The sequence below is a fragment of the Zosterops lateralis genome (genome assembly GCF_965231275.1).
Source record: "Zosterops lateralis genome assembly, chromosome: 10".
NCBI classification, from domain to species: Eukaryota; Metazoa; Chordata; class Aves; order Passeriformes; family Zosteropidae; genus Zosterops; species Zosterops lateralis.
This window is the reverse complement of record NC_139770.1, coordinates 13922885-13945920: the sequence shown is the minus strand read 5'-3', so window position 1 is coordinate 13945920 and position 23036 is coordinate 13922885. Positions and strand designations below refer to the sequence as shown.

Below are 23036 nucleotides of genomic sequence, written 5' to 3'. Positions count from 1 at the left end.
GCTGGGGAAGGGGGAGCTTCCAAACCATGAATTTTGTTTTAATTGGCAATATACTGCCTCTATGAAACCCCAAAGCACCCAAATGAAGATCTTTTAACCATACCACTAACATCCATGCAAAACCTGGAACCTCCCTCAACCTGACTGTGGATTATCCTGTTTAATAGAAGACACCACCTTTACTAAATCACTTTACCTTGTTTATCCCTCTAGAAAATTTTGGTTAGAAACAAAAATGTTATTAGTGCCTGGTATATCACAACCTCCATCTGGGTCTCCATTCCCCCTTGAAGAAAAGGGCCTGAGAGTTCAGGTAATTCCCCTGGAGAGACCAGCTTTGCCAGCCAAAGGGATACAGCACAAGGAAGGTTTTTGAAGTCTTGGTTGCAGTCACAAGCCCTCCCTCCCTTCACTCACCGGTCAATTAATGATCCTAATGGGTGTCTTCCAACACAGTATATTCTGTAGTTCTGTGAAACTGAAAACATCATATGTCCAGAGACTCAGAAAGCCTGAGTGCCAAGCTCTGTCTGATCTGGTTTCCCAGCCCCTTAGGATCTGGCAGAGCTGCTCCAGAGTCAGGCTTCTCAGCCTCCCAAAGCACCTCACTCCAGAGTGTGATCAGCATTTATGGAGACTGCAGGTTATTGCAAAACAAACCCTTTGTGCCACCACCTTTGCTACACTGCTACTGCAATACTACTAGCTGCATTAAACACCAAAGCTGGTATGTTGCTGAAATAACTGAACTTCATGCCATCAATATTGTGCAGCTCTCAGCCTGCAATCTGTGTAGCACAGCCTTTAACATACAGGTACTCTTAGATAATGCCACAACTCAAAACTGTAACCCTAGGAGTCCATTTTCCTCAGCTATGCAATACAGTTTGGAAAGGGAATCAAGAAGAAAACAAACAAACAAACAAACAAACAAACAAACAAAAAAACAGGACTACACCCTAATAAACAACTTTGTCTTATTCTTCAAATCATATGTTGTTGGCCACAGATGACAAGGAATTTAGAGCAATTACAGATTAACCACAAACACAACCAAAGCCAGAGAGGATGCAGACTGACATAGCACTAAATAGCCATAGTCTATAGCACTTCTAAATTAGCTAATTCGTTTCAATTCATTGATTCTTGCATTAGCAAGCTGTACACCTGCTCTGGCAATGCCTGTATCAGCTGCAGCTCGATGTTGCCCTCCTGTGGGCCGAGAAAAGGGAGAGCCCTTGAGCTCCTTCACACCTTCACCACAGCAAGAGAAATCTGGGCATTATTTGCTTCTTTCCAGCTGAGAAGGAGTAAGCACAGATGAGCTGAATTCCTGTGGATCATGTAAATGTAACATTGTTCTCCAGATTTAATCACTTCTGGACTGCTTTTGGAACAAGTCTGCTGCATAGGAAATTATTCCATAGGAATAAACATCTGCATCTTGCCAAATCAACCACAGTTTAAAAGATGGTATTTATGCTGACTTTCTTCCAGCCAAGGGAGTGGAAGAGATACATGAAGTTTGCTGGAACAAAAGCAACTTCAATTTCTTCAGCAGTTTTTAATGGTAGAGTGATTTTTTTTCCCATCCTTTGCCTGACACTGGGAGGCTTTAGTCCTGAGGAACCCCAGACAGAAACCATTTTTGCTTGAAATTTGATGAAGGCCTCTCCCTTGCCCAGGCTGGAGTGAATTCTTCTGAAACAGCCTTGTTGTAACAAAGTTTATTCTTTGTCACTTGTGTGACTCTTTCCATGTTTTGTCACTTGGGGACTGCAGGTCCCCATTTCTGTACCAGACTGAATTCGGGGCCTGCCTCCATTCTGAACTGTGCCTGCATTGATTTGGGGATGGCATCCAGTTAAGCTGGTCTCCAGCTAATCTTCCACTTCCTAATGGTGCGGTAAAGGAGCAAATTCCCCACCAGTAGGAGGGGGAAACACTCCCCAGTAGGAAACACTCCAAAATCAGTGATTCACAAAACACAGATATCACTTAAAGATTGGGAACCTAGTATCTGATTTCTTCATGCCAGAAGCAACAGCCAGGAACAGAGGATGGGATTACCCGGGCTATGAGAGAAAGGAGCATTCTCTTTATCTTCTGCTTGATTCATGAGTAGTAAGAGAAAGCTGTGAGGAACATAGGTTAATAGAGCTTGTTTTGGTATTTACATCGGTAATTAATAATTCTTTCTGCAAAGCCCCAGCAGTGTCACATCTGTCATTCCAACAAGGTTGACTCCCCCAGTGCTCCTCTAGGAGCAATGGGAAGGAAAAGGTGCTTGAGGCAGCTGCAGAAGAACCTGAGCTCCAATTCCTCTTATCAGAGCAGCACAGCTCAGGTCTGTGCTAGGGTCATTGAGGAGAGATGGTCTCACTTCCAGTCTGGCGTGAGACCACCCTCCACTCCATCATGATATTTATGGCCCCCAAGAACAAAATCACATCAAGAACAGAGTTTCAGGTTATTTAATTCTTCTGAATATGCAAGCTGTCCATAGCAGTGTTCCAGACAAAAGGAAAAGGGTTAAATCTTTAGCAACAGGATTTTTGACTCTACACGTAGTCAGCATGAAGCAATAGCCTGTGTAGTCTTGGATCATTGGTAAAATCCACCTCTGAATCCAGAAATCCACTTTGTGGCTGCGTCTGATTGTTGCCACAGGCCAAACCAACGTCTTAAATCCAAACACAACCTCAAACAGAGGAAGCTGAGGTCAGACAGTTGTGGCTTGGGTTCATGTCTGCTTGCTACCAAGTCAAAGGCTTCCCTCTCAAAAACAGAGTGCTAATGATCAAGTGACAATCCAAACGCAAACAAGAAAAAAGCACCAAGACAACATCTGGAAGCAATACTGGGAGGAAGAGAACATGAAGACGTGGCCAAATGCTTCACTGCCAAAGAGGGGTGAAAAAAAAAAAAAAAAAAAAAAAAAAAAAAAAAAAAAAAAAAAAAAAAATTATGACAAGGGGCTTTTCCCTGCCTGTGTTCAAAGATCATCAACAGAGAATCTATGCAGAATAAGACTAGGAGAGAAAGTACATACGTGGCGAGGCAATGAGGAAAGTAGAAACTGCTAGAAAAGGAACTCCAGGCTAGCTAAGGAAAAAGAAGATGATTAGCATGCAGTCAGTTGAGATCTACACAATAAATAGCATAATCAGCATTCATACACATCTGTCCAATAAAGCCTGTAAGAGTCACCATTTTCCCTTGACAATTGCCGAGTTTAAATCAGAAATTACCATGTGCCGGCAAACAAAGTCAAATTTCTGAAATCTTTCTTGCCACTATCAATCCACTGATTAGGCATCAGCATAACACAACATTAATATAGTCCCCTGGAAACTTTTACAGTAGTGCTTAGGCTGTAGTGACTGCTGAGACAATGAATGCAGATGAATTCCAGAGATGAGAAAATATGCTGAAGCAGAACGAAAAATTTTAAGCAAATCTGTGCATTTCCTGAAATGGTAATTTAGCTGGATTTTGTTTCTGAGGAGGAGGAGGGAGAAAAAAAAAAAATAAAGCTACTTTTCTCTCCTCTTCTGCAGCAGCTTTAACTGAAGCATTCCTCCCTATTCCCTGTCCAGTTCTTATAACTACACACCTTCAGGGCAGATTTCCAAATATTATGAGCTAGACAGAGATTCAGGACAAATATTTACTCTGTTCTGGGAGGGAGGAAGTGAGGTGCAGCAAAAGCCAGGTATGCTGTCTTATAAAAAGAGAGAGAGAGAGTTGGATGTTGCCAAAAGCATCCATGGCCTGGTTTCCATTTCCCAGCTCCCAATGCCTTTCTGCGGGAGGCTGAGGCTCCCAGTGGTGTGGGGAGAGCCCACAGCCTGGCAGCAGCCAGGGCTCATGGTCTCTGTCCTCAGGAATGAGCTTTGGCACGAGCCTCCAGGCTGAGCTTCCTCCCCATGGCTGCAAATATAAGAGCCAAATCCCCTTAGAGTCAAGGCATGGAAAAATCTGTTGTCTGCACAAGCTGCCTTTAGAATACCTGGTTTTGCTGCTGAAAGCACTTCTGTCCTACTGTTGAATTATATAATGGAGTAAGAGACAAATTACTGCCCCTTTCCACCCCTGCTCGAAGTGAGTTTCACAGGCTTTATTCTTCCTCTGAATCACTTCAGCTCTGAAACAGTCTTCCAGTTAAAAAGCCATTTCTGAAAGCACCTCCATCCAAATGACAATTCAAATAAAACATACTACACACACTTATTTGTCCTTAATAGTGCCTTCCTTGATGGATCTATATTTTCCATACATCTACGAAATGAAATCTGACCAGAGATGTGAAGAATTCCTGAGGATGCAAGATCTGATGAGTAAGCAGGTGCTTTATGAGCTCTTGATTTAGAGGCTTCATTCACTCAGAGCTGAGGAACATCTTCTGTGCCTGATGCTATAAATGTCAGTCAGGACTAAAAATGGCAACAGGACATTTCTGTTGCTGCTTCCCAGCCATGTCACCCGAGCCCAGTGAAGCTGAACAGGTGATAGAGGAAGCAGATGCCCTAGCAATGGCACAGCACCCCCAACTCTTGCATTCACACCTCCTCCTGTGTCTCTGCAGCGAGGATGGCTGTTGGGGGAAAGCAGAGCCATGCAAACAAACAAGTCTCCCAGCATCTGCCCACAGCCCAAAGCACAGACTGAACCCCCTCCACATCCCCAAACTTTCCGGCAATGTGACAAAAGCCTCAGATCTCTAGCACCGCTTCGTTCTTTCAAAACTCTCTGGGACTGCCAGATCTGTACTGATCCTTGGCCAAGAATGACCTCTCAGGATAAACACAGCATGACTTACCCAGCTGACAGCCCAGCTGTGGTTGCACAGTGCTGTGGGAGAACCAGGGTATCCAGCAGGACGCTGAAGACCAGCCCTGTGGCCTTTGTGAAGCAGCGCTGACACGTGGCACAAGAGCCACTGGATGCACCTTCCTATTTCCAACACTGCTTTCCCTGTAAAGAAAGGTGTCCTTTCCCCCTTGCCCCATCAGTCTGCTTCAACCTGATTCACTACTACCAACCACAGAAATCCCATGGTAAGTAAAGATACTTGCTACATTTTCCATTCTTATAGCAAAGAATGTTCTTAACCCTTTGTGTACTCCTTTAGTGCATTTAGAAGGAATAAAACATTAAACAAACACCAAACAAGATAAGGATTTTTATTTTCTGGATTAGTCTTTAAGGCCAGTTTAGGAATTCCCTTATTTTCCAGTTACGTTTTTTTGAGAACACTCTTCCCATTCACCATATCTAGAAAGGAAATCCCACAGCACAAAAAGGCTCCATTTGGTTCAGAACTGTAATTTTTTCAGCTCACATAGAGGATAACATCAACAATCTCAAGTAAGAAAAAATTTGCAATTGTACTCTCTGATCTGCCACACCCATAAAATCAAAAGCCAACCCAAAAAATTCAAAAATGCCTTTACTCACAAAGAAATTGCCTCTTCTGATAATGACTTCTTTAGACAATAAAGTTACATGGAAAAAAATTGAACTTCGCCAACAGAGAACTTGAGAGATAATACAAAATTTTCACATTCTATTAGTCAGTAGTTCAAGATTTTTACCTCAAGAACAGGTAAGAAAATAAATTAACAATGAATATTTATAAAACATAATAGCCCAAGCATTTCACAGGTTTAAGGTGTAAAATGTACATAGTTTTTCCTTTTTGTATTTTTCTCTGAAACCTACAAACCACATAACTGGTTAATGCACTCACTGAAGTATACAAAGTTTCCATTTAAATTTCTCTGACTTGACTGATTAGACAAATCCATCAAATAAGAGCTCATGAAAATTGCTCTATTCACCTGCCTCTTGTTAAGAAACTTCAAGACAAGTCTGTGCAATTTTTTAATACAGTTTTAAGTTATTAAAAGTTATATTATTATAGTTATATATTTATAATTGTTTATTATAATATTATTTTAATTATAATATTTATAATATTATTATTTAGTTATAGTACTATATTAAGTTATTATAAGTTATATTATTTTTCTGACCTGGCTTTAAAAATGTACAACTAAACATATATGTCAGTGGTCACTTAAAATATTTGAATGTTTTGATAAGGAATGAAGCGATATTAAAAAATTATATAGTGTTTCAATATTTGAAACAGTAAATAATTTCAAAGAAACATAATGACATTTTACTTCTGGGAAGTACCAGTTATTTTCTCATATCCAAATAATTAGCAGAAAGGCTTGGGAAAGGGGTCACACCTCTCCAGGCGACTTCATACTCACCACCACATGGGAATGGCACACTCAACCAGCACCTAGGAAAACATTAACCAAATAATTAGCCTCATCATGGATCAACACAACCTCCACATATTAACATTCAAATCTACAGGAGCACAAGAGCCAGAGGTAGCATTTCATTAGAAAATAAGACAGGCACAGGAGAGCCTGAGCCCAGAGCAGGGAGGGAAGGGAGGCGATGCTCCCACAGCATTGTGTTGGCCCGTGTCTCTCTTGGCTCCCGCAGTTTGGGCTTACACCAGAAGACATTTTTAGAAAGTAACAGAGTAGGACCAGGGAAGAGAAGCTTTGTCTTTCCTTCCTTGCTCTGCAGATAGAGCTGGCAGGGGGCTGTGCCTGGTGTTTGGAGCTGTCCCTGCTCAGAGCCCCCTCCTGCCCCAGCCCCAGCCGGGCTGCCGGGAAGCGCTCGCTGCAATCGCGGACACTCGCCTGGCAACTCAGTCAGGGGCCATGGCCAAGACTGGAAACTGAGACTCTGCAGCCTCTTCCCAGATCTGCTGCCAAATGGAATGAACAAATCAGTCCTTCGGAGCCACAATTTTCCCATCAAATACTTTGACGCACTCAGATGAAAGGCTGTGCGAGCGCTGCTCGATTACCAGACACTATTTCATCCTCTCCCAGGTTGTAAATTGCAACTTCCACCTAAAAATGTGGGTATGCAAGTACTATTCATGACATTTTTAGGTGCATGTGGACAAATGCACACTGTACAAATATGACCATATTGCTTAACTCCAATAACTGTACCTTAAGTATTATGTTGAAGTATTTTTTGCAGCTTTTATTTCTGTCCTCATTTCTATTATCCAGACCCCATCCTGGTTTTTAGAAACATCTGTACAATTCAATTTTGGCTGTGGAATGGCAGACAGAGGATAAAGGCACTACTTTACCTACAGCTTCTACTCACCAGAGAAAAAGTACATAGATAGGACAAAGCCTTTTTTTTTCTTCCACTGTCTCTGTTTGCTCATATTTTTATTAACTAGGTTAAATACTTTGACCTCCCCAGCAAATTACAGTAGTGTGTTTATGGAACACACATATCATGAAATTAAATTGAGAAAAGTTTCTTCTTGGTAATGACCTAAGTCAAATGTGCAGAAATTCAGCATTTTGCAGGCATGGCCCCAAAACAGATCTCACTGTTTCACTGCTCGTACATTTTAATTGTTTGAAAATTATAGTTATTTAGTCTCTATTTATCAGAGTTTTAAAGATTATTCTTGTGAGCAGCCACCATTAAGTAACCACCAAATAAATGAAACAATGTTCTTGTGGTATATTTATGCAATACATACCCAAGATAGCAGAATGAATTACCAGAAGCTTAGCAGACAGGAGGCTATTGTAGGACTATCCAAAACTCACTCCTAAATTATAAGCATTTTTTCATGCTGTTATTATTCTTGGTTTAAGTTTAGTGAATATGAGAATTCTAGCAGCTTTCTGCCCCAAGTTCTCATGAAAATGAGCACAAAAAAGCACCATTACATATTCAGAGGGCCTTCTTTGAGCTTCATGTGTTATCATTTAACCAAAACATAATGCACTCCAGCTTGCAGAGGGCAGCAGTTCATTTCAAAGGGTTTTAACACACCTTCAAATAATTTCCTGAATGACAAATAAATACAAAATTGACATTGTGCAAAGCTGTTAGTCCACTATCTATGCAAAGATAGTCCACTATCTATTCAGACAGCCCTGAACTTACTGCTAGTCTAAAAAGGAAAGGAAAAGATGAATTTTGGCATTGGGTTTGAACATATTTATTTCTGAACTGAAGGAGGGATGAAGAGAGAGCAACTGGAGCCTGGAAAAGCATACCATGAAGAAACCATGCTTCACATTTAAGTAACATTTTTATTGCCAGTGGTATTGGCTGAGTTGTTGGACTGTTTTCTCTTTTCCCACATCACTCTACTACACAGAAGAACATTCATAATTCAAAACTCAGGCAGTTGGAAAGCTAGATGAAAAGGAAGAATATTCTCTTTATCAAGGTTCACTTTATTCAGAGGGCCATCAACATGCTGAACTTAAGCCAGGTGGGAACACAGAAAGAAGCTCTGTATCTACAACCAATTTCCAGGAATCCAAGAGAAGCGGCGAAATGTTTCATAAAACAGTGAGGAAGGACTGCAGGCATCTCTGTAATCACTTTACCAGTGGACCACAGGCATTTAGGAAAATACTGGATTCAAGAAAGTAGTTGGCACAAGGGATGGAGAAGTGCCATGTCTTAGCAGCGCTCTGCTTGTACCTTGAGACATTGCACCAAACAACACACACAGCAACAGCAAAAAATAATGAATCAAATGTATCCAACAGCTGTTGGCAAGCAAAGAGAGAGTCAACTTAAGCTGGGGAGGGAGAATGTAGGGGTTCCAATTAGTGGCCTTATGAGTAATTCTTATTGTTTCAGCTGGCCAAATTTGAGAAATGACAGCAGAGATGCCTATTGGGAATTCAGCTCCTTAGAACAGAAAATGAAAGACAACAGAGGATGTGTTAACTTCTGACATAATCAATATATTTCACTCTCCATTACAGCTTGGCAAGTGGAATGAAGTAAGACATTTAATGCTATCTTTTGCATGGAGGATAGACCATGATATGCAATGTTATCACTTGTTGTCACTCAATTCCACTGCCTTGCACTTTTTCTAAACTCACTTCCTATAGATTAAGATTTATAACTTTGCTTGGTATACATCTACTTGGTTCCGTTATTAAAGAAAAAAAAAAAAAAAACAAAAACAAAAAAACAACCAAACAAAAACAATCCCAAAAAACCAAACCCACAAACTTATTTCTTTCCTTTTAGAAATGAAACTGAATCCTAAATCAGTTTTCTTCAGCAGGGTTATTTTTTAAAAAAATCTGCAAGCTTCAGTAGTGAAAGGAAAACAGTCTTATCATTAGAAACAAACACTCATCACTTCTTAGACATTTAAAAGAGAAAAGATAAAAATCTAGTAAAGTTTGCTCTAAGTTTTTATCATGAGCAGATTTTCTGTGGGAGATATTCAGTCCAAAAGAGCTTCCTTGGCTTGCCTTTGAAGTAAAGAAGCGGCACTACAATACAGCATGCTGCACATAAAATCTTCAGCTTGGAGATAAGCACATCAAAAACAAAAGGGCAAAAGCAGATGGGAATAATTATAAAAGAACTATACAGAAGGAGAATTTATATTTGAGTTACTTACAATACATACATGAGTACCCTTCTCTACAGTTTCTTTGTGAAGCAAAAAAAAATAAATTCAGCCTTATGAGACCAATTCCTTTTGCATTAGGCAAGGAGCTGTAGTTTTACTTTGTGCATATTTTACTCCATTATCTGCAGAAATCAAATAACTCTGTAAGGGCATTTCCAGAAAAAAGAATAGCATTTGCTTACTGCAGAGCTTCTACACTTTGTCAACCAGAGTTTCTTGATATTTAAACACTCCGATTACGTATTTTTACTATTTCTCTCAAAGAAAGAAGTGTTCACTTCTCATTTCTATAGTTCTAGTGATTTAAATTGTTCACGAAATTTATTAGCCTTCCTCATTTCCCAATTAAAAACAATAAACAACCAACCAAGCAAACAAAAAGGGCAGAAGAAACCAGCCCTGATCAATGCCATGGAAAACATGCAGAGGTATGTTGTGGTATCAACCTTCCCTCTTCCCGAGGCTTTGCTCTGTCTCTGCTCTGCTTGGACCTCCATCAAGCCCTGGCACTACTCTGAATTGCCACCCTGCTCCTACAGATCCACAAGAAAAAACAACAAGGAGCTCTACTTGGACTTCTTAATTACCAAGACAGAAAAGGTTCATTTGCTCCCATTCTCAAGCAAAGTGTCTTTAATTCCCAGCTGGAAGAGCCATTTCAGCATCCTTTGAGACAAGCATCCTTTTATTCAATAATTCTTATTTATCCTAAATGTGAAGCCTGTCCAAGACACCAGAACTGTGAACCTTTACTCTCTCAACCCTTGGCCTCTGTGGTCTCACTATCTAATAACACCTCCTGCTCTGCAGGAAACAGATAAAGAGCCCTTTAGGCCCAAGTATTTTGCAAGCTTCTTACCAGTTCTTATGTCCCCACAAGCAGAGGACATGTTGAAGCCATGTGCAAAAGCTTGTTCTGGCTGAAATTAATCCTCACATTTGCAACCTGAACTCACAAATGCAACCAGTGTCAGTACTGTATGAAATCTATCAAAAATACACCTGTCCCTATACTTGACTCCTTTCTGCCTTCTAGCTTAGCAGAACTTGCCATGGAATTTTAATGCCAAGCATGAGACTTGGAGAATTGCATGTGGGGGCATCTCAGCTGAGGAACCTTAACTAGGTTGATAGTTTGCCTTTATTTCTGAATACCTATGTTTTAATGAAATCTCTCACTTTGGTTGTGCACAAAGAAAAAACCCTTCAGGAATAAAATCTGGAACTAGAAGCTCTTTTTAAAAAGAGTTTAAATTGTGGAAAAAAAAAAAAAAAGTCTTCAGGCTGTGGTATTTTGATGACATTCCTCAAGTGCCATCTCAGGGTTCTGGTCACAAAATACTCCACACAGGGAATATTTTTGTTGTCTTAATGGCTACAAAGCTTTTCTCTCCTCTGCAATCTAATCTCTAATTTTTTATTTTTTTTTTTTGAGCTTTGGATTCCCAGCATTTGAATGCTGCTATAACACTACATTAATGTGCTTTTGTTCCCTTGATACTAAAAGTAAATAAAAATGGGAACAGCTTGCCAAGAACAGATTTATTTATTTGCTCAAAAAACATTTCAAGAACACCTGCACAGCTATTTTGGAAACATACTGGGATGTCCATTCAGCCTTTCTTGTTTGTGTAACTTCAGGTAGATTATGTCTAGTTAATGACAGAAAACAGAGCATTTCCCACCCCACTATGTTCAAGCTAAAGAACATCTCATTTTCCTATTTTTGCTATTTGAACAACTAACAGAGATCAATTAATTCATGTGAAGTTCATACTCATATGCCCTTTTTGTCAGTAATATTTAGAGAAAAATTAAATCATGCCTCTGTACTCTGTGCCTTAATTTTCAGAAGGAGGTAATTTTTTTCACTATGAGCTGCACAATAAAAAAACCTATTTACAGAAGAAGTTACAGAAGAAGGCCAAGCTACAGCCTGGCTATAGGGAAAAAAAAAAAAAAGGAAAAAAAAAAAAAAAAAAAAAAAAAAAAAAAAAAAAAAAAAAAAAAAAAAAGCATGGGTTTGTGTTAATACACATACAACTGAGGGATAATGAGATGAAGACTAAAAAGCCCTTAAGCCCTTTCCAAAGCCAGAGCACATCACTGAAATTCAGCACTGCTCACCTGCTCCAAGAGGCACAAGCTCAGGGTGAAGGGCTTGCCTGTGGGATCTGAGAAACTGCTCTTGCCTGGAGCCCTCTATGTGCACCTCACCCCACTGGCTGCACAGGCTACTAGAAGAAAATCAGGAAACCTCCTCTGTGATTTTTTAGAGGGCATAGCTCTGTAGAGCTCTAAAGAAGCAGTTGAAAAATTTACACTTCAAGAACACTTGAGAATAAAGATCCCTTGTCTCTGTCTCCCTTGCTCCTGCCTCCATTCATGCGAAAGCCATCGGCCACCCATGTTTATTTTTTGTCCCTGGAAAGCCGACATCTGGCAAACACATGAGATGGAAAGGGGGCACAGTTTGGATGGAGAGACGTGCACTGTATGCCTGAGTGATGGGAACACAGGCAAAGAGGCCAAGAGAACTAGAAGTTGATAGCACATGTGGCCAAAATGTTCTCATGCAGATTAACATGTGTGATTAAAGTATAAAAACTGACAATTTCCTCTATTTTCAAGTAACTCTATCAAAATCTCCAATTTAAAGTTCCTGATGGCACAGCAAAGACAAGTCTGTGACAGCTGGAGCTAGAAATTCTATGGCAAATCACTATTTTATACACCAGGACCTCTCTCACTTTATGTGGTACGTGTCTTAAACAATGACCTTGAAATGCTGCCTGGGTGAATCAGTGTACAAAAGTGATTCAGAGATGATCAGTCTCTAAATTTGGCTGGGCCAGAAGTTCATTGTTACATTCTGTACCCGCCCACCTCGTACATTCTTCTAGCACTGCCAAAGATAAAACTAGCTTCCAGTAGCTTGGACTTAATACTTTCTGCCCCACCTTCTCATGCATTCCATCTATTTTGTGTTGGAGTACCTTCCTTTAGAAGGCACTTCTTACAGAAATGCCTTAATTGCACCATGCCTGTGTTAGAATTCTCCGAGGAAAAAGCAAGTTAACTCCCCAAATCTTTATCTCTCATAGATAGAATTTAGGAGCTAAAACATCAGAGGAGTTAATCCTTACAAAGCACACTCCATTTTCTCTAAGCTCTTTACACACATCCTGGAGGCAACTAAGTTGGATCAAACTCTGGCAGTAAAGCCTAGATTTCTCTGTAATCAGTGTGCTTACTGTGGGACCACAGCAGGATGCAGCTTGTTCTCTCTGGCACCCTCCCCAGTTCCATCGCTCCATCCTGACTGCTATCACAAGAGCTGGAGAAAGACTTATTGTTCAAATATTAACATCACAAGTTGAACACTTCTTCCACTTACAGAAGAATGATAATTGTTATCAGTCAGCAATTTGCTTTAAGGAACAAACACCTGAGCAGTTGTTCTGCTAGTCCTGCTGCTAGAGACATGGAGAAGTGGAAAACAGCAAGCCTGCAAACACAGTGGATGGCTGAGAGACCAGTAACCCATGTCTGAGAAAGCTTAAAGCCTGAAGTGTCAGTAAAGCCACTCTGAAGGGTAGGTCCTGATGTTTTAAAGTATTAAATATGGTAAACCATCTCATGGGCTTACACTACTGCTCACACTGACTGTCATTGCAACTCAGGCTCTGAAAATGCAACGTTTTCATGTCTACACTACAGACATTGTAGCAAGGAAGTGGCTTACAATAAATTTATTCTGCTCCCTGCCTCCTCTGTCTGCTCTCCTCACTCAACAGACTGCAAAAACAAAATGGTGCAGAGTCACTGGTAGTTTAGCAACTCCTTTCACAAGTAGGCAAAATTCTGGGAAATAGGAGAACTCTGGTTTGAGGCCAGAAGGCCAGTTCTGACTAAGTCTGTTACTATATGACTATACATCTCCCTTGCCAACCTCAGGCACTCAGACATTCAACAACCATAAAGCAGAAGTAACTGGAGCAGGCAAGTGCAGAAGGATCAATATTCAGGAGCCAGAACACAAGCAGGTTTTCTCAAGACAGCAGTTTTCTCCATTGCCTAAGCAGCACAGCATCACCCCAGGCCAAGGCCTTCCTCGCTGGCCGGGCTCTGAGCTTTGCTACTTCTGCAGCTGCACTGATGCCAGTACAGGCTGTAATCATGCTGACTGAAATCTTGCTTTTGAATTCTTGCCATACTCTATTAAATAACTTAATACCAATATGATTTTATCAGAGAGCTGATCTTACATTTGATCCTTGTGCAAAATAATCCTGAGGGGCATTGCTCTAACACAGCCAAAACAGTTCTTGTGAAGTGAAGCTGAATCCAGAAAACTCACTTTCCAGAAATAATAAATTACCAAGAGAAAAGGATGATCCTGCATTTAACAGCCTTAGCATCATGCCAGGATATCAACTGCTTCTCAGACCTCCTCATGCTAGTTTAGGATTGAGGTGCTGTAGGAACACAGCTCTGTGCAAACAGCTGCAAAAGGAAGCAATTGTATGGGGTGAATTCTGAACTTTCACCCATCCCTTCCTCATTCTGCCCTCCCCCAAGCCCTGAAATACAATAAAAGGCAGCCACCACCCTGTAAGTGGGATGCATTTATACAGATTTGATCCATATGTCAAATAGGAAGAGAATTACACACAGAGAGAAAAAAAAAATTAAAAATTAAAAAATTAAGAAAGGTGACAAAGTGCCAAATATTTCACTGAAGAAATTAAAAGCTTCTCTTTCCATTTGTATTTAAGGCTTGGACCAAGGTTCTCCAGCACTGCTGAACAAGACTACCTGCTTTATTAAATTCCAAGTAACTTCTTACATTAAGACACAAAGTATTTGGGACACCGTGCTGGAAAGACATTGAAGTGGCACTTGCACCATCTAGGTAGAACAAAACCCTGGCAGTCATAAATTAATTACTCATTCTTACAACTCGACAATTAAAACTACTAGTGCAAATCTCATCTATAAGAATTACCAATATCAATTCTACAAATGTATTTTCTGAAAGCTCTGCCCTCCAATTCATAGTCTGCTGTGGAATAAAAAAAAAAAAAAAACTCCCATTATAAAAAAAAGCAATAGTCCAGTAATTTATTTGACACCTCAAGTCATAGGGGCTGCTGAGATAGGCACTGTCTTCCAGTCACAAAAATAGCAGAACAGCTTACTCTGCTGTCCAAGGAAGTGAGAATTCAGGGAGGCAAAGATTCAAAAAAATACTTACTCATTTCAGAACTGAATCCACTGAAGACCATATCAGATATAAATCAAATAAAACCAAAGTTCTTCAAAAGCTCACTGCAGTAGCTGAAGAGAAAAATCTAAACCAGTTCTTTCAAGCAGAAAAAACAAAAGCAAAACTGGTTACATGCACATGGGAGGAAAGAAGTACAAGGGTCTTTTTTAGATTTCTGTCTCTTTAATATCTCTATTTGCTGCAAGAGAAACTGCTGTGGAAGACCTGCATAGAATTAGCATTAAATCCATGAATACAGCAGATGTGGGGGAAAAGTCATTATAAAGAAACAGGCACAATCAAATAGATTTCATTATTATTGCCTCACTGTAAAAAAATCTATATTCTTTTTGGGCTTGTCATAGTCTTACTACTACCCGCTCACAGTAAGCATGAAACAGAAATCCTTTGGGAACCAAAAAATGAACAGACAAATAGATATTGGAATTACTTGCTGAACAGTGATGTTCAGGAAGATTAAATGTGTAAAATATGACCAAAAGCACTGAACATTTCTTAGGAGTAGAGCTAGAGTAGTTCCCAAATATGAAATAAAACCAAGCTATACTCGGTATTTTTAAGCAAAAGGAGACTTCAGAAAACTATTGCCTATATACTGCTCTCTTACCCACACCACAGCCTCTCCAAGCACTTAACAGTGAAAAGTAAAGCTAGATGAAAGCAGAACAAAAAATACAAATGTCTCATCTGTTGCAGAGCACCCTTATGTCCCTGTACTCCTGAGGTTTCTCACACACTGCTGGAGTTTAGGTTGCTGCTGTAACTTCTATGCCTCAAAACAAACTTTGCTGAAGAGACACAAGAGTCTAAGTGTTTTTAAAAGTAATGAAATACAGAAAGAATCTTCTAATAGTGGCACTTCTGTTTAGTCTACATGAGCTCACATCCTCACATTCCAACAGCACGGCAAAGCTTTCAGAAATAATTCAGGTGAACTGTTAAAAAAAAAGTTTCCTGGCACGTGTGAGTTCCCAAGAAGTTAATGAGAACACTTTCATACCTGTTGCTGTCCACCTGAAAGGCATCCGCCACTCTTTGCAAATACTTTATTGAAAGAAGAAATAGAGAACAGTGGTAACTTGAGCAGGGCAAACACTTTTTCCCTTCCAACAAAAGTGTAGGACAGTAAACACAGTTACGTGTCACTAAGTGACAGAGTGAACCAAGAGCTGCAAACACAAAAATTTAGCAGTCAAAGCCCTCAGGGTTTACTTGAGGCAAAATATACAATTAAAAAAAAAAAAAAAACCAAAAAAAAAAAAAAAAAAAAACAAAAACAAACAAACAAACAAAAAAACTTAGCTGAGGATTGCAGAATACATAATCATAATACAAGTTGTGGGGGAGAAAAAATTCTGCAGAAACTCCCCTGTGTTACAGGATTGTATTTTTGTGATTTTTTTTCCAAGAAATCTCCTCAAAACAATACACTATCTGTTAACTGATCCAATCGTACAAAATATCATTCTGTTCTAAGTTAGCCTAAGAGACCACAGAAAAATGCTCAGAAAAAGATGATTAACAAAGGCTGTTTTCATTTTGAAGGCCTGAAGATTTTCTTATCTGTAAGGTTTGTCTAAGCACAGGCAGGAGAGAGAGAGAGAGATAGAGAGACTGAGACAGCTGTTCCACACCAGGAAACAAAGCTGAGGGACAGCAACCCCCAAATATTAGCCAGAAAAGGACAAAAGTTGATAGCATAAAGAGAAATTAAAAGAAAGCAAAAATTTTCCTGTCAAAAGGCATTCCTTTTGAAGCCAGCCCATTTTAATACCTTATTGAGGTTAATTCACTTGGATGTATTTGCTTCAGCATTACTTTAAATACAGCTACAACTCATTCCTCAAAACTGCAGAACAGGGAAATAAGCAGATGCAGTTATTTTCAGTAAAACAAAAAAACTTTGAAAGTCTCTCCTAATCCTGTCAGCTGCATATAGAGTTTCTGTTCAGAAAATGTGATATAAAGCTTTTTTAAAGATACAAAGTTAAAAAGTGAAGTATTGTTTGGATCATCAAATAGCCTCCACATAAAAACAAACCCAGGAAGCATCACTCCTGCTGGGGTCATTCTGCAAGGCTTGGTACACAGGGACTCACTGAAACAATTTCAATAGCAAACAAGCCAAAATCTGACACTCCCATCTCCAGATCATTAGCAAATATTTGTCAGTAAAACAGTTTCTTTAAGAACAGTCACAAATGCAGAGAAACCACCTAAGAGAGTCAAGTAACAGCTGCTCCATTAATTTAAAATTACCCTTTATTTTTCACAAGGTTTTCCAACATCTCGTGCATTTTGGCACGGTAGACTTCGAGACAGTTAGCTTCAAGTTTCTTTAAATTACAAACAGTAGATACAGTAGGAATATTTTAAACCAATTTCTTTAAAATAAATGTCAAGTTAAGACCCTTAGCTTTAAAAGACACTGCCACCATTTTATTTTCCTGATACAAAATTCAAGTAGTTTTAAGAGTAGAAAACCGTCCCTATAAAACATCCTATTAAAATTTACCAGCATTCTGAAAATAAGCATCAAATTTCCAGTATCCATTGGTTGCAACTACACATTTAGAAAAATAACTCACTTTAAACAAAGGCCACTTGCTGAAGAAAAGTAAGCTTTCTACAGGATGAGTTCTCAGAACAAATGATAAACCGTTTTCTCCTTAGATAAAGGATTTAATCCTTGTTCCATCTCTGCAATTAATTATTTTTTTCTTCTAAGGGTGTACATTTCGGTATTGACAATGAATTAAGAGACCAGGCTACAGAGACATTTTCCCTTCACTATAAACCAGCATATGGAATTATTGCTTACCAGAAACAACTGTAAACAAGACTCATTTGATTTTGTTTCTATGCTGTGATTTTTCTTTCATTGGCTGGTACCAAATATACAGACCACCAAACTTGAGCTGTGTCACTTTACCGAATGAAAACCACGATCAATTTTTTCCGATGACTTTGGATTTAGCATTGCTTGGGGTTTGGGGTTTTTTCAACGAAGAAATGGGTTCACTGTGCTTTTCCATTTTTTCTCCTTACCCACTCTTTAGGACAGCAGAATGGAAAAACAAGTAGGACATGTTTACTTTGGGACTCAAGGCTCAGAGCAGATATCAAGAAATCTTCAACAATATTACAACATTTTCTGTTTTCCTCCTTTTAGCCCAAAGTACCTCTGCTGCGTAGTAACAGTAACTTAAAGTTTCTTTTATCACCATCTTCCAGAAGAGATCTATAAATTAATGTTTATGTAAAGAACACTGCTGTTGAAGAGGACAAAAAAATAAAATTAAGGATCAATAAACGATACTGCAATGTATCTTGTGCCATTCAAGATGGGAAGTCCTTCGTGTAAATGTGTAAGTCTTCCTGGGTGCATGAAGCTCCATCCTTTCCTGGGAGACTCAATGGAGCAGTTGTACCTAAGGAATTTACATCCACCTCCCTGTGATAAAAACACAAACACAATAAAACCCCAAACATTTACCTGGTGTTATAATAAAGACCTTTTTATATATCCATTACTTAAAATAATTTGCTATTGTTAATAAGCTGGGTTTTTTTTCTTCTACCATCCCTTAGTAAAGCTGTTTACATGACGCCACCTTTAGAGCATTATTTAACAGACAAGCATTAGCAATCAGATTTCTCCTTGTCTTGCTTTAGCATTCACTGGATAACAACTCATTCAAGAAACAAATCTGACCAACAGATCTTCAGTAACTTCACTATAGATTCTACCAGAGAGAAGCAAATTCTGTTCAGAGGCCTTGCTCCTGGACTGCACACCTATTCCAGGACAGCATTTAAACAAATCTTAAATTAATTCATCTGGCTGCTGATTTCAAACTGAAGGTGTGCTTTCTAAAATAGTAAATGTAGCAAGCACATTTATTGGTGTTGAGTACTGTGAATGATACAGGTTTATAAACACAACAGGTTAAATTCCTCTGTAAGTAAAAGTTGGATATTATTGCCACTGCCCTGCCTAACTCCACACTCTGGGAACTGTTTTATTTGAACCAATATCAGATTAGAAAATAATTTAGCTCAGAAAAAAAACTAAACAGATACAAGAATTAAAAATTTTCATTCTGTGGCTGATCTAAAAAGTATAAATTAAAAAATTCTACAGAAAAGAAGCCACTTGAGTCAACTTGGCACTATTTAAACTCTCTTGAAAAGTTGGTTTTCACTGTACAGAAATGAAGCATTTCAGAGATGTCAAAAATGAAATTACTAACATCTCCCTAAGTTTTTCTTCAAAACCCTTCTCTCCCACCACCTGAAACCAGTTTGATCAATTCAGCCTGACTGCATCAACAGTTCTGGATCTTGGAATTGAACAAATCTAGCATTAGCCAAAAACCCACAAGGCATAATCTATCTCAATTTGTGATGTGCATCTTTTCCTTCTCAGCCGGGTCTCTAAGTATATGTGTTTGAGCTTTAGTTTAAAAATAATACTACATACTCAAAGGACAACATTTTTTAATCAAGAACTTACCTGAAAGTCCTCTCCTACTTTGTTGAGGGCAATGTTGATGGTGAAGGTGGAGGAGTCATGGTGAGGTCTGAGCGACCGTTGTCTGTCAGGGCTGTACTTTACAACAAAGTTCAGCAGAGCAAAGCCCTGTAACAAACACGCAGTCAGACTTCAGGCAGTGAACTGCCAAGTCACACACAGGATTCTTGGGATTTTGTTTAAAGCTTAGTTAAAACCAAACATCAACAACATTCATCTTTAACTACTGCTATGTCATGCATAAACTCCCCAACCAAACCAAAGAGTTTTATATTCATTTAAACACTTAAATTTAGCCACACCATGGAGTAATTATGTGCAAAACTTTTAACCCCTACCTTGGTGTAATAGCCAGCAAAGACTTTCAGTGTTACAGGGGCAATGAACTCTCGTATGAAATGCAGCCATTCATTATCCAGCCCTATTTGCTTCATATGAATGTCATCAGTTGGGACATTTTCATAACCTCCAGAAATGCGGCTGTCCTAATGAAAACACCACAAACAGCTTGGAAACAGGAACATGGGATTTCTGAGCATGCTTCTGACATTTCAACAAATATTTATTTGAAATCCGCAGAATCACAGAACTGCAACAAAGCAATGTTTCAGTGGGTGTCTGTACAGCAATTCCACAGCTCACTGTCAAGGAAAAAAGTGTGCAGAGGTATCAATGAGCAAAAAATTGGAAGTTTTTATAGGATGAGTCAATATTTGGATGCGTTGCCTATAAATAAAAGGGCTTCTTGGGATAATAAGTTTTATTTACTGAGCTGCAGATGCAACTGAATTTCTATCAGATCAAGAAACTACAGGCCTCAACTTGACAGGGTAATAAACATTGAGATAATCTGAAGATAAAAGTATGCAAAAATTCTTTCCAGAGTCTCCTACCTATGCTACAAAATTATAGTTTCTCATTTATGAATAAGAGAAACATTCCTCTGATTCTAGTGGTAGTTAATAAATACCTTTAATTCTTGAGAACATTGACACAATAGCTCACAACATTTGCAGGTAATTCCTTAGGGGGACAAGTCTGACAAATTAGTACTTAAGAAGTAAATGAGTAAAACTTGTCTTAACAGCTACCCAAAAATCAACCTTGGGTAACTGTCAGGTACCTGCTACAGAGCTGCACCACTGTTAGTGTCTATTTTGCTAATTCAAAGTCTGCATTGGGTTTATGTGGCACACCTTGGGTACCAGGAGGGCTGCAAGGGTGGCCTTTGTGAGAAGCTGCTGGAAACTTCCCCTGTGGAGCCAATGTCAGCCACTGTAAGACACACCTGCCACTGGCCAAGGCTGAGCCCAGCAGTGACACAGACAGCACCTCTGTGGTGGCAGTGCCTTTCAGAAAGGGGGGAAAAAACCAGTGCAACAGAAACTGCAGCTAGAGAGGAGACTGAAGAAATGGAGGGAAACAGCCCTGCAGACAGCAGGGTCAAGGGAAGAAGGGCAGGAGCCGCTCCAGGCACTAGAGCTGAGGTTCCCGTGCAGCCCCTGGGCCAGCCCATGGAGGTCCCTGGAGGAGCAGAGATCCACCTGCAGCCCCTGAGGAGGCCACGGCAGAGCAGGTGGATGCCCAAAGGAAGCTGAGACCCCATGGAAGCCTGTGCTGGAGCACAGTCCTGGCAGCAGACAGCAGCCCACACTGCAGTAGATTTCCTGGCAGGAGCCCCCTCCACAGGGAGCCCACACTGGAGCAGAGGAAGAATGGAAGGAGCCCTCCCCCTGAGGGCAGAGGATGTGATGACCCAATCTCCCATTTTTCCATCCCTGTGTGCTGCTGGGGAAGAGGAGGTAGAGAAAATGGGGAGTAAATTTAAGCTTGGAAGGATGAGAGGAGTGGGGGGACGGTGTTTTTAAGATGTTTCATTGCTCATTATATTACCAATTGAACCAGAGTAGAAAGAAGAGCAGAAAGTAAACTAATTTCCTCAAACTGAGTCTGTTTTGCCTATGGTGGCAATTGTATGATCTCTCCCTGTCCTTATCTCTCAAGTCAAACTCTTTTTCACTTTCTCTCTCCTGTCGAGTTGAGGGCAGTGACAGAGTGACTTTCGTGGGTGCCTGGCATCCAGCCAGGATCAGCACGCCACAACATTAATTGAAGAATGGCTCTAAATCTACTGAAGAAGCAAATTTAGGTAGACTAAACTAAGCACTTCATACCAAAAAGCAGATGTTTCAGACCATTGGCAATTGTTGGGATGTTTGCAGTACACTGTGACTTACTCTCGTAAAAGTAGTAAAGATCACTCGTTAAGATTAAGTTTATACAGGCTGACACTTACTTGGTGTTTTCCACCAGACCATTGCCCAAAATGCTCCATTTCTTCTACTAATTCATCACAGGCAGTGTCAGAAAATATGGGAAACCAAAACACATCTGGACACGGCTAGAAAAACAAAAAACCCAAACAATTAAAAACTTGATCCTCAAGCACATTCTCACAAAAGCAAAAGCTATGAGTTACATTCTAGGCTCTGACCCAGCACTAAGATTGTGTCAGTGTGGCCACACCTTCTGTACCTTCTGGCTCTAAATAACAACCCTGGTCTTTCACATTAAGGTTAATATGGGAAAACAGCTTAAAACTTAACATTACTTTACATACAAACAATTCATCCCAGCTTTTTAGAGAGGCAATGTTCATCAAGTCACTGTCCTTAATTACCACAATTGATCATCCAACACAAGTGCTCTGTCCAGATCAGTTGCATAAAAGCAAGCAGCCTATACCAAATGGCAAAAATTAAATTCTGATCCAAAACATCAAAAAAACTGTTTAGTCACAGACCAAAACAGCATTTGCATGGAAATATTTACTGCATGCCAATTTATTATCAGTCAGTCCCACAGATTTTTTAATAAATACTTTTACTCACCTGTTCTACTATGTTATCAGTGAAGATTTTTGAGTAGTTTGGATTTATGTAAGTTTCCTTCCAGTCCTAAAAAAACCACAATTTAAAAGCATTATAACAGAACAACAACATTAATAAGTGATTAAATAAAAATATATATACTTGATTCATTTGCTCTACTGAGAGCACCAGAAACAATTAAAAAATTTTTTGTTCTCATAAAAAAACTGGTTCCCATCATGTCAAAAATCATGAAACCTGTTACCTCAGGGCCATATTTACAATTTCACGCTCTGGCCACTAGCTGGGTTACTGATATGATACATTGTCGTCTGCTTAGATGGGTGAGAACACCTTTTAGCACATAATATTTAGCACGCAGTAAAAAAAAAGTTCACCACATAAAGCGCTGAAATTTCAAGTCCTTTATAATATATAAATTTCTACTTTTTTAAAATGAAGTAACTTTTTAGCAATAATTAGATACATACCACAGGATTCTCAAATATCTGCCAGAGGTCATTGTTGAGGTGGGAGGTATTGTAATTGGCTGTAGAAAGAAGTCTTCCAAACTCATGTCTGTTGGTAATGTACATGAAAACACCCTATACCAATTAGAGAAACCGTCATTAGCAAAACTGCCCATCTTAAAGTTTTAGAAAGGTTTGTTCATGACTGAGCTTTCATAAAATATGATCACATATGTGTACACATATATTGTAAAGGTGCTGTTAATTTAGCATCTTAATTTTCAAGTGGTCAACTAATCACCAACTACTCTTCATAAGTTGTTGTTTACAAGCATTTGACTCATTT

At 39.4% G+C, this 23036-nt stretch overlaps 1 protein-coding gene across 5 annotated transcripts in view; it reads right to left on the bottom strand.

Moving 5' to 3' along the window:
• Positions 1 to 17060: 17060 nt before the first annotated feature.
• Positions 17061 to 23036, bottom strand: part of PLOD2 (procollagen-lysine,2-oxoglutarate 5-dioxygenase 2) — a gene marked incomplete at its 5' end in the record, with an annotated part of 64535 nt that continues 58559 nt past the window's right edge. For all 5 annotated transcript variants that reach the window (XM_083868385.1, XM_083868388.1, XM_083868387.1 and 2 more), the window contains 6 exons: positions 17061 to 18270; positions 19333 to 19458; positions 19689 to 19835; positions 21647 to 21751; positions 22242 to 22307; positions 22712 to 22825. In XM_083868385.1, coding sequence (XP_083724511.1) covers positions 18115 to 18270; positions 19333 to 19458; positions 19689 to 19835; positions 21647 to 21751; positions 22242 to 22307; positions 22712 to 22825 — 714 coding nt within the window. In that variant the 3' untranslated portion in view covers positions 17061 to 18114. The remainder of the gene's footprint in view (positions 18271 to 19332; positions 19459 to 19688; positions 19836 to 21646; positions 21752 to 22241; positions 22308 to 22711; positions 22826 to 23036) is intronic.